Source organism: Pyrus communis, chromosome 11, assembly GCF_963583255.1.
Source record: "Pyrus communis chromosome 11, drPyrComm1.1, whole genome shotgun sequence".
Classification (NCBI taxonomy): Eukaryota; Viridiplantae; Streptophyta; class Magnoliopsida; order Rosales; family Rosaceae; genus Pyrus; species Pyrus communis.
This window is the reverse complement of record NC_084813.1, coordinates 5,513,425-5,525,682: the sequence shown is the minus strand read 5'-3', so window position 1 is coordinate 5,525,682 and position 12,258 is coordinate 5,513,425. Positions and strand designations below refer to the sequence as shown.

The 12,258-nt window shown below is 37.0% G+C and overlaps 1 protein-coding gene across 2 annotated transcripts; it reads left to right on the top strand.

The window, feature by feature from the left end:
* Positions 1–477: 477 nt before the first annotated feature.
* LOC137707870 (sister chromatid cohesion protein PDS5 homolog D-like) lies at positions 478–11,693 on the top strand. Of its 2 annotated transcripts, none has more exons than XM_068446802.1 (13): positions 478–704; positions 2,294–2,497; positions 2,637–2,818; positions 4,734–4,860; positions 4,981–5,178; positions 5,548–6,600; positions 6,729–6,818; positions 8,366–8,439; positions 9,228–9,279; positions 9,497–9,577; positions 9,679–9,722; positions 10,371–10,445; positions 10,609–11,693. In XM_068446802.1, exons 1-13 carry the CDS (start codon positions 600–602, stop codon positions 11,447–11,449), a joined length of 3,126 nt encoding a protein of 1,041 aa, XP_068302903.1. In that variant the 5' UTR covers positions 478–599; the 3' UTR covers positions 11,450–11,693. The 2 variants fall into 2 exon arrangements, with proteins under 2 accessions (XP_068302903.1, XP_068302902.1); XM_068446801.1 differs by having other exon boundaries at positions 10,600–11,693.
* The last annotated feature ends 565 nt before the right edge of the window (positions 11,694–12,258 follow it).

Below are 12,258 nucleotides of genomic sequence, written 5' to 3'. Positions count from 1 at the left end.
AGAGATTTTTTTGTTTTAATAAATTTTTTTTCTATATAAAAAGGGCGATCTTGCATTTTCATGGTTTATGAAAATAGAAATTCTAGAAAATTCATCAAACTTGTCCTCATTCTATGTCTCCAACCAGGATACAGTTTTTAATGACCGTATCTAAGAACATATGGCATTTCACCTAAAATTGGTGCTACAATGACTTTATTAGCCAATACAATACCATCAAAATCATACCATTACCCTCCAAATTCAAATATTACAAGGGCAAACTTGTAATTTGACCAAATTGATTTTCACATCTCGTCTCACCCGCTCTTTTATTGTTATCCATCACATTGAATAAATCAAACAAAATCAACTGTTAAAATAAAACAAAAGTGTGTAAAATGCTAAAAAAGCGGTATCAAAATCATTTCTCTTATTTTAGGCCAGCGTTCGAGAACGAAAGCGCCAATGTGCACAAAAGATGGGATTTTGATGGCGTGCGAGGCAAAACCGAAAAAACCCAGTACACTAACTGGAGAGAGAGAGAGAGAGTAGCGTGCCCAACGCCCGGGCTTAAATCCCTAAAACTTGGCTGCTTTGTTTTCTGGGTGGTTGTTGAAATGTCTTGTTCCTCTGAGAAAGAGCTGGAGGAGCAGCTCAAGGAGGCTGGAAATATTCTCCTCAACCCTCCTTCGGCTACCGAGGAGCTTCTCAAATTCCTTGGTGTAATGCCCCCTATACCCTCTCTCTCTCTCTCTCTCTCTCTCTCTCTCTCTCTGTGTTGTATTTTACTGCTTAGACAACACACACAGACAGATACACACATATGGTCATATACATGTTTACTGAGCTAATTTTCTTTGTTGGGTTGGATGAATTCATGGGAATGCTGAAGTGGGTTGATCATCATTTTGTTGAATTACTGACTGTTGGTGTTTTATAGGTTTCTGTGTGTGTATTTGGGTTTCTTTTGGGCTAATTGAAAACGTTAGAATACAAATGAGTGATGGCTTGAGATGGGTTGATCATCATTTTCTGAATTCGTTAGAGTCGGGCTTAAATGGGGGCTTATTTTTGCCCAATTTTTACCAAAAAATTGGCCTTTTGATGTGGTTTCGGTTTCTTGTTGATGTTTGTTTGCTCCAGTCACTATTGTGTTTTAAATGAACAGATGACTTTTATTTCCCAATTTCTTGTTGCCTATGATTTTTCATATTTGAATATTTGATTCACATTGTTGCTTATCAAAAGATAATGAATGTATACTGTTGCTTGTTAAAAGATGTTGCGTGTGTGTGCATGCGTGGCGGTGTAGGTTGTTTAACCTTCTATGACGTTACGCAAATTCATAATAAGTAAATTAATGATTTCTATACACTTCCAATAAGTACCTCCTCAGCATTTCTGTTCAGATTTGATAATCTGCGTGATGCCTAAATAAAATCATACTTAGATATTGACAGGTCCAATTGCAAAGACATGTTTGTTTACTTGATGATGGTACATTTCCAAAGGTTTAAACTTATTGATGATCTTTCCTCATTGTTAGAGCCTGTTTGTTCGTCTGGTCTTAAACATGATTATCTGTGGTTTTTCTTTTTAGTCTCTTTAGTTTCACAAGGCCCTACATATTTTGGGTTATTAGACTCACCTTCATTGAATGCTTATCTTAGAGCAGCAATTTGGCTTGCCCAAGCAACCTAGTGGTTCTCGGGTTCAAGTTGTGAAAACTGTCTCCCTAGAAACAGTCACAGTAGGCTGCCCTTTTTTGGACTGGTTTGCATGTGAGAGGGGTTTAGCCTGTTTTGAACTTGATATACACTTTTTCTCTACTTCTGACAAGTAAGGCTTGAGATGATCATTTTCTTAAATTAGATAAAGTTGATCTTCGATGCCATTCAGTTGGTTTATTACTCCTTAGTATTCTGTCTGCACTAAATCATATTGCTCACATATGGCTTATTTCTTGGAAGCCTATCTTCTCTAGAAGATTTAGCCAGTGAGAACTGGAAGATGGAAGTGGCTGCTTTACATGGTTAACGGCTCGTACCTAAGAACTTTACTATAGTGATATTGCTGATTCTTGTGGTGCTTCAAGCATGTCTAGTCCACCTTGCTCTTTCACAGATTTTACTAGATAATTGCAAATGCAGTGGTTAATTGTTCTGTCTTGATGATATGCATAAATCTATTTATGATTTGTCCTCATTTAGTTGTTTTGTTCGTTATACCTATCTCATGTATTTTTGTTTTTTCTTTATGGCTTTTCAAATTGCGAAAACCTGAGATCCTCTGTTTTTTTTTTGTATTTTAGGAAGCTGAGGGTTTGTTGTCAAATGTTGAGCAAGCACCACACAGGTCCATGCAAGATGCACTCCTACCGATAATGAAGGCATTAATTTCTGATGAGCTGTTTAGGCACTCAGATGTGGATGTGAAGCTATATGTTGCTTCTTGCATTACTGAGCTTACGAGAATAACAGCACCGGTTCCTCCATACAATGATGAATGGATGAAGGTATTGTTGCTCTAGTAAATTGTCTACGATCTAAAGTAATCGTTAATCATTTTGAAGTTCTACATCTTGCATCCTCCAATGAATATATTTTAATTTTATGGGCTCTTAGGACTTCATTTTCCATTTATTGGTTGAACAGGAAATCTTTCAGCTGACTGTAGCAGCTTTTGAGAAACTGTCGTATGTTTCCAGTCCCTTTTATAGAAAGGCAGTTTCCATTCTTCATATTGTGGCAAAGGTCAGGTCAAGCTTGCTGATGCTGGACCTTGGTTGCAGTGCATTAATTCTTAAGATGTTTCAACATTTCCTTAAATTAACCCAGTAAGAGCTTTATTCATGCTGTTTATGATGTTACTTATTGACTTCTGATGATGCTTTGCTGGAATGTGAATTGTGGTTGAATTGAGAAATGAAATTTGTTGTAAACTTTCATTTTTGGTAAGTGAAGTTTTCTCTCATATAATGATCTTTAATATATATATATATATTAGATATATACAACTACCAGAAACTTCTGCAATATTATCTGGTATTTTGATATGGAAGCATAGGAATTTTCGTGTCACATATTTATATATCGTGAATGGCATGAGAAAAACTGTACTGCTCCACTTCTTATTAATAGTTAGGCAATTGTTTGCATGGAATAGTAGGGTTTTTTATTTTTGTTATTTCAAGTTGATTCCTAGAGGTTTCTTGTCTTTTATTGTCTGTATCAAGAGCATGTTATTCTGAAGTGGGGCAGAATTTTCACGTTAATACTGGGCATGTTTTCCTTCAAACCACAGTTCGCTAATCAGAGTTAGCGAGGTAAAACTGTATGTTTTATGCACCTAGAAATTATTGATGAGTTTCTTCAGATTGTATGGTCTGCACTGATCTTGAGCCAGAGATTTGTAGGGTTTCCTATCTGCACTCCAAGAAGAGGGAATAACAAAAAAACACTGGAAAATTTATTCATAGTTTCATTTGCGTAATGAATTTAGACAATTTTCCTCATCAGATCATCATCTTCACAGTTTTCTTGTAGATACTTTCTGTTCTCAAAGATCCATTTTGAACTTTTACTCTCATTTGACTTAAAAACCAAGGTTCTAAAAGACGCTAGGCGCTAGTCGGGCGGCGAGCTGAGGCCTAGCGCCTAGGCGCCTAGGCGGACTAGGCGGATTTAACTAAATCCATTATATTTCATATAAATAAGTGTATGTTTATACTTAAAATATATAAAATTTCATCATAAACTACAAACTAGAATGACACATATATTATGAAGTATTGGAACATAATGAAAACATGGGGAACAAGCATATAATGTGTGCTGATTTAAGTATTCGACAAGTCTCTTACAATTTATTGAAAAAAATAAAATGCAAAATGAAAGTTACCTATTTTCTGCCTAAGTGAGTTGCAACCTAGGAGGGTCTGGGCAGGCTAGGCGGGTGCCTAGGCGGTCTAGGCGGGCGCCTTAGCAGGTCTATGTGCCCTTTCTTAATTTTCAAACGCCTAAGCATTAATCGGGACGGTGGCCAGCTGCCTAACGCCTAGGCGGCGCTAGACAGGGATTTTTAGAATAGTGTAAAAAACAAAGGGCAAAAGAAAGTGGTCTAGAAGACCACTAAAAGAAAAGAAAGCAGGAGAGAAACAGAACCAGCTTAAAAATCCAAACAGGCTAAAAGGACTACAGCACCACAAACTTCCAGTCCCACCAAATATAAGAGAAAGAAATAAGCCTAAAATCATTAGAGACAGAAGCCCAAAGAGTCCGAAACTGAACTTTGTTCCATAGCCTTCTTGTGTCCCTCAACCCAAACCTGCTAGCAAAGATTAGCAGTTTTTAGGCCAAACCGTCGCCACCAAAACAGATGGAATCTACACCAAATTTTCAAAGTGAAAGGGAAAAGTTAAAATAACAATGCTGAGCATTCTCAATTGAATCTTTTCTCAGAAGACATGATTGTGGAGGAAAGAAACAGGGTTTCTTTGTTTACTTCTAATGACAGAGAAGGTGTATGGAGTTATAAAATAGACAATCATTGTATCTGTGGTGTTCATGCTATTTATTTTCTGTAGAATTATTCATATAAAAAGTAAGTTATAAAATAGACAATCTCTCTGTGCGTGGTGTGTTTTGATTTTAATGACAACTTGAAGCTTTGTCTACTATCTCAAATACAGTAGTTCATGTATTTCTTTCAAATGATTTACAACTTATGGCTTCTACTTGATTAATGTTAAGGTCCAATCATCCACATTCTGTATTTTCAGCCATGGAAACTATTATGACCATGGTTTTAGATGAAAGTGAAGAAATTCCTGTGGATCTTGTCAAAGCTCTTTTATCCAGTGTTAGAAAGGAAAATCAGGTCATAATCTTCTCCTTTACATCTTTTTTTGTTTTCTTCTGTTCTTTTTTATGAATTATTATTATTAAATTGTTATAAATCATTCTGTTTCTTCACTTAAGATGCCTGTTACTTTTTCAGACTGTTTCACATTTTTCATGGAAATTGGGGGAGAAGGTTATAGACAGTTCTTCAGCTAAGCTTAAACCTTATCTAGTGGAAGCAGTGAAGTCCATGGACACTGCTTTGGATGATTATGCTCAAATAGTGGCTTCTATATGCCAAAATGGATGTCAAGCTGTCAAACATGATCATGTTAATGATTCTGTGAAGATTCTGGTAAGCCAAACTGGTGATATTGTCAGCCTTGGTGTGTTCATACATATATATATATATATATATATATTTATATTTACTGTTATGCTACTTTCTATGTAGAGATTGTTAGAGAAATTGGAATGACACTGCTTTGCTTATATTACATGGCATGTCAGGAAAATTTATTGGGAGGAAAGTTGTATGATCTAGCTTATGAGTTATGACATAAGTCTTTGTGCATGTGTGCTTGTATGTGAATTAGGAAGTACTGAATGATTTGTTCATGTATATTTACTGTTATGTCCATTCCTCTCCTCTTTGTTTTCCTTTCTTTTTCCTTTTTCATTTGAAACTTACACTCATCAATAAAAAAACTTCTTCATTATCCAGGTGACCGAGGGGCCCAAGGCCATTGCTGTTTGTCCCAGAGAAGTTGAAAAGACTGTAGCCGCTTCTACTGAGGATGAACACATCAGACATAAAAATTCTACTGCAAGATTACAGCATTGCCATCGTACTAAACCCTCCAAGGTTGTTGATTCAAGAGATAGTGCTAAACCAGACAACTCCTCTTCAGAAGCTATCAAATCAGCAACTGAGCCATGCTCGGCTCCCAAGAAGAGAGGTCAGAAATCAAAATCTTTGAAGGGTTCAGAAGAAGGATATGACAATGCTCAACCCAACAATTCACTCTCTCTGAACGCTGTTAAATCAGAAATTGAGCCATCCTCGGCCCCAAAAAAGAGAGGCAGGAAGCCAAATTCTTTAATGAACCCAGCGGAAGGCTATGACCATTCTTGGATTAGTAGTGGGAGAAAAACTCAAAAACCATCTGCCAGCGGTAAGTCTGATTACAAGGTGTCTAATCCTTCACCTACAAATGATCTTCTTCATGCAAAGGCTGATGTGCCCTTGATGCTTAAAAATGTGAGGGAGCCACCTGGTTCCAAACCTAAAACTGAAAGGGATGTAGGAGCTTCTCTGTTTCTTCCGAACAACCCTCTTGGTGGATCCCAACACATAAGGCGCCGACTGAAGAAGAAAGATGTAGCAGACCATGCTGCTGATCCTAGTTCCCTTTCAGCTGTGAAGCAAGAGTTCTCAATTGCTCAAATTGAGGAGAGAACTCCTCAAGAAGAAAAGCCCGAGCCGAGAAAGAAATATAAGGGGACTGTTAACATAGGAGAAAAACTACGGGAGCAGCTTAGAGATGTTAGACTTGCTGAAAAATCAAATGAGGGCTGCATTCGTTCTTCTGTAAATGTGGTCACAGATAAGGAATCTGAAGTTCCTAGTGATCCTGATAAAGCATCACAACAACAGTCGTCTTTAGATGTTGAAACGAAGAGTACCACTGATCCATCATCTGTCCATCGTCGTATTAAGAAAAGTAGGGGGAATTATGCTTCTCAAAAGGAGAGTGCTGAAGCGTCTGGTAGCAAGGTACTTTCTCTGACAATGATGCAAAAATAAATAGATATTGAAATTTTAAGTTGTCACCAGTAATGACTTTTAATTTTCTTCTATATTTGGCTGGGTCTCCCATATGAAATTATCCACTTCTGCAAAAGATTTCTGAGTCTGCGAAAAAAATGAATGAAGATAATGAAGGAACCCCTAAAGTGGTTCTCAAGAGGAAGCGTATCATTGAAAAGGAAGAGGTAAGGATTCTAAACTTCATTTGCAATTTAAAGTATGCTTAGTTATACTTTGGTGCTAAATCATACTTACAATTTTTTTCTCTTTTGAACAAAAAGTATACCTTTGGTATTGTTTGTTTGTTTGTTTTTATTTATTTTTTAATATATTTTTGGTCATTCAACTCAACCATTATCCTCACTTTGTCGCTTTGGACCATTGTTTGAGTAATATTAATTAAAAAGTGTAGATGAACAACATTAGGTTGGCTGTATACTTTATTGGCCCCAACTTTTTTATTTCAATCTAAATGGCCCTTTTAGCATCGTCTTGTAGATGAAGCAGTGCAAATGAACAGTATTATTAACACTGTTATTGGATTACAAAAGATTTAACCTGAGTAAAATCTCAGTGACTAATATGTAAAAGGTTCTCAATATCTCTTTCCATGCCTCTGCTTTTTGTCAGAAGATATGGAAAAAAAAAAATGCTGTTTTTGTTCAGTTTGGTCTTTGTACATTAGAATATTCAGTCCAACAACAAAGTTCTGAAATCAGGTGTATTTGAGTTAAGTAGTGGCATTAAAATTGATAATTCATGCTTTCTTTCCCTTGATGATAAGGAAAGTATTAAACTAGTAGCAAGGCCAATGCATTTTAGTAATGTATTGCGGTCTTATAATATTTTTCCTCGTTTCTTACTTCTTTAACGGGCCTTAGTTAATAGAGCAGAAACAGTGAGGTATGGGTAGTCTCTGCGGATTTCAATTTTCAACTGGAGATTTAATATCTTAAGGAGCTCACATTGGATTTGGTACTATGGTGTACTTTTTGAACTTGGGAATCCTCCAAAGTTAACATGTATCTCTCTTTATAGTTTATAGTTACACTAGAATAAGTTCTAACTGGAGAAGTAAAGATATTAAGGAGAGCGCATTGGATTTGGAACCGTGGTGTTCATTTGTGGAAAAACCTTTATGCTTATACATGCTTTCTGCAGTTATTTTTGTGCCAATATGTATTAGTTTACATCTCTTTTTGCATGATTTGTTACACATTCTTTTCAATAAGTTTAACCTTTTACTAATCTATCAGCACTATACGTGGAAAAACACCAACAAGTCTGTCACCTTTATTATTATTTTTATGTAAGTGGTCAAAGTATTGTGTCCTACTATATGGGAATAATCACCTTCCCTTTATCGTGAAAATGCACAATCAATATGTGCTTGTTTAAGCCCTTGGGGTGGGCTAATGCAACCAAAAGACAGAAATAAATATGTTTCTTACTTCATTTACTCTTAAACTAAGTTTGGTGGATGCTTTCCTGAATACCAAATGTCCATTTCCCCCCTGATGTATTTAGTCAAGTATGCAGCATGCTAGGCAGGTATTTTCTGTTAGCTATTACATATCCTTACTAATTTGAATGTATTGTTTTAAGAACATGCTTCCAGGTAACGAATTTCAGTTTCTTCTAACTTCTAAGCTCACACATCCCCTTTTATCTATTCATTTATTGGTATATTTAATAATTTTTTGTTTTTGTAAATTCAACTTTTCCAATTTAGGCCTCTCAAATGCCTGATCTCGGTGAACGGTTGGTTGACAGAAGAATAAAGGTTTGGTGGCCACAGGACAAAAAGTGAGTATTGCAGAACTGATGATAAAATGACATTCTATTTGTAGTTAGTCAATATTTACTTTCACCTTATACCGTCAGTTGTTTTCATGTTTCTATGTTTGCTAGGTTTTATTGATCACTAATGCCTTTAGGACTTGGAAACATTATCAAATAACATTTTGCTATAATAAAAAGGCTCCATGACTTTCAGTGGATTCGAGTGGACACTGATGAATATGCTTGTGGATATTATAATTGGGTATGCTTCGCTCAAGAGGGGACTTGCCATTATGTTTGTAATTTTGTACAGAATCTGGTTAGGGTTTTGCAAAACCTTGGTTAGGATTTGTCAATATTGAAATTATTGTAAATGGGTTTTGTTTCTTCATTCCTGGGTCAGGTCTATCTCATATGACAGAGAAGGTTGATATAGTATGTCATAAAACAGGACGTTTTGGGGTTCAAAAAATGATGAATGTGATTCTTTGGCACTGAATTTTGGATTTGTATTGTTTGCTGCGGAATTCATATCTCTGTTCTTGATCCAACGCAAGAAGTCAGTAACTTGACCATGACTTGCAGGAGGTTTTGATGTGTTATTTTGTTTCCGCTTATGATCCCTTCAGTAGATACCCCATGGGTGAAATTTTTGGCTTCCCAAACTGCCAGAAGAGTCAAATCCCTCTTGGGTTAATGCTTTATTCTTCATGCGATTTTTCAATGCTTTTTTATATGGCCCCACTAAGTCTGTGACGCTGGAGTTTTAAACCCCAAATGATTATTTTCTTGCATGAAATTTCTCTCTGCAGGTTTTATGAAGGTGTTGTTTCTTCTTACGACCCTGCCAAAAAGAAACACTTGGTGAGTTGGATTTATGGTCTTTGGCCTTCATGCTATATTGTCTGTCTTCTTTTGCGTATCACAAACAAAGATGAAATGTTAGATCGAAGATCTTCCACTACTAGAGTCCTTGAGTTATAGACATGATCTCCTTGGTCATATAGCCCGACAGTTATGGTTCATTTCATAATTTTCTTAGCATGATGCATAACTTTTTTCTGTTTGACTTCTTGCACAGGTGTTGTATGCTGATGGGGATGAAGAAAACCTGAACCTCAAAAAGCAGCGCTGGAAACTGATTGGAGATGATTTGCCAGACGTATGTGTTGTGCCTTAAATTGCACTTTTTTTTGTTATTCATATTTTAATCATTGGTGTTATTATTCCCTATCCTGCGTAACTTTTCTTTTTCTTCAACAGGTCGAATTGGAGAATCTGATAAAACCTTTTGCTGCTTCTGATACGTAAGTATTATTCCCTAAATAATATCAGTTAACTTCATAGAAAATTCACTCTCTTGTGCCTCTGACAAGTGTCTGTCTTTTATGGTTAAACTGGTGTTTGCAAAACCGATTCTCTCTGGCCGCTTTAGACAATTAGGGGAAGCACAACCAATCTTTCTTGTCATCATTACTCCTGAAATTCTCATCGTGTTCTGGACAAACCTTGGATGTCCTTTGCATTTTTGCACGACAACACAGAAAAAGTTTTTCTTGAGTATTTGTCACAATTATATGACAGTAATGAGCTCCCTTAATAAGAGTTTTGAATGTATTTTCACTATAATTTTTTTTTTTCCATATAATTTTTGCTTCTTTTAGTGGTTAACCTAATAATACAGATGCAATTTCATATTACTTACAGATTGAGTTTTCAAACCAAAGGATCAATGCAATAGGCTTTCAAAAGTACCCTAGCAGTGGAAAATAAGTAACCACAACCTTAATTCAATACAGTCAAAGATTTTATGCAGAGTATAGCTTAGATTGCTCATAAGTCATTCTTCACACCGAATGGTTGATATCGTATTTACCTCGCCTAGCACAGTGTGGCTGCTTCCATGTACATGCCTCTCTAATCTTATTAATGATTCGGTTGTGCATCTTGATCAGACTACCACAAAAGAGAAAACAGAAACCAAAATCAGGGCCATCAAAACAAACAAACACCGGTCTGTCCTCAAAAAGGTTGGTTTTCTTCTTTCACCTACTCTTAGACCTGCTCTTGACTTGAGGATGCCACATGAGTATCCAATCAACAATCTTGCGCAGAGAGTTGGTTGCTTTCAGATTGTCTTGAACTATTATTTCTTTTGGTCCCTAACTGAAATTTCATTTGAAGGATATCTAGACGTGGAGTCTCAGCTGGAAGCAAATCTGCGGACTGTTTTGTACTAGGTGGGCATAAAGTTACTGAAGAATGTGACGGTGATCAAACCAAGGAAAATGACGGATTGAAGGATGATGGCCAAATATCTGCTGGTAAATTGGAGGCGAATATGAAGACTGGTATTGGCTCTGCAACAGTAGGCGAGCATAAAGTTATTGATGAACGTGAGGATGATCAAGTCAAGGAAAATGACGGAGTAAAGGATAATGGCCAAATATCTGTTGGCAAATTGGAGGCCAATATGAAAACTGGTATTGACTCTGCCACAGTAGGTGAGCATAAAGTTATTGATGAATGTGAAGGTGAGCAAGCCAAGGAAAATGACGGATTGAAGGATAATGGCCAAATATCTGCTGGTGCAGTGCAGGCCAATATGAAGACTGGTATTGACTCTGCCACAGTAGGTGAGCATAAGGTTATTGATGAACGTGAAGGGGATCAAGCCATGGAAAATGATGGATTGAAGGATAATGGCCAAATGTCTGCTGGTAAATCGAAGGCAGATATGAAGGCTGGTATTGACTCTGCTGCAGTAGGTGACCATAAAGTTATTGATGAACGAGAGGGGGGTCAAGCCAAGGAAAATGCCGGATTGAAGGATAATGGCCAAATGTATGCTGGTGAATTGGAGGCTGGTATGAAGACTGGTATTGACTCTGCACAGCTCACACCGGAGACTATGACCTTATCGAAGGGAGAGAGTCCAAAAGTCGATATTGAACCTTCTGGTAGGGAATGCTTCAAAGAACTGATGGAATTGGGCAAGGGTGCAGAGAACGCAAGATCACTTAACGTTAGTTAGAGTAAAGTGCGTATAGAGATGACAGGTAGCGATTGATGGGCAAGCTCAAAAGTGCATGATTTTAGCTCTAGTAACGAAAATGTCGGTTAGTCTCTGTTTTGTTTCTTTTGTATACACAGTAACATGCACCCAGACGGTGGTTTTTCCATTTGATGTAGGTTTTATATGAAGTAATATATAAACCGTTGCAGAAGGGCTATTCGCTCTCTCTTAGATTCATTCCCATCACCATTTATGGGTTTTTCCTTTGGACATGAGAACTGTATGATTTCATATGTATACTCTCTCTCTCTCTCTCTCGCGTGTGCGCAGAAATACATACTCGTAGGAAAGAATGTGCCATAATAATCAAGTTATACTAAAAGCAGAAAACGAAAAGAGTTTTTGCCCATACTATGCAATCTTGGCACATTTGATGGAATTATTAAAGGGTGGGGCTAGGCTGTCCTGTGCATGGCATTACCTTGGACTAGATGGTTGGTCCGATTCAATAGAAAATGCAGGACTGTGTGGCGTTATTTTTATTTGTCTGAGCTCAAACCGTACTCAGCATTTGGTAGACTTAAGTGAGGTCTGTATCTCGGTTCATTTTTCCAATACCATCCTACCAGGTATTCCCCTCTCATCTCTCTCTCTCTCTCTCTCTCTCTCTCTCTCTCTCTCTCTCTCTCTCTCTCTCTCTCCAATTCTATGTAATCTGGTCTCATGATGTGTCTATCTTTTAGGTCCTTGTTGAATGATCACAAACAATGATCACAATCAAGTGATACAGCCTTTCAATAAAACACTATGGCGTGAGATGAACTTTA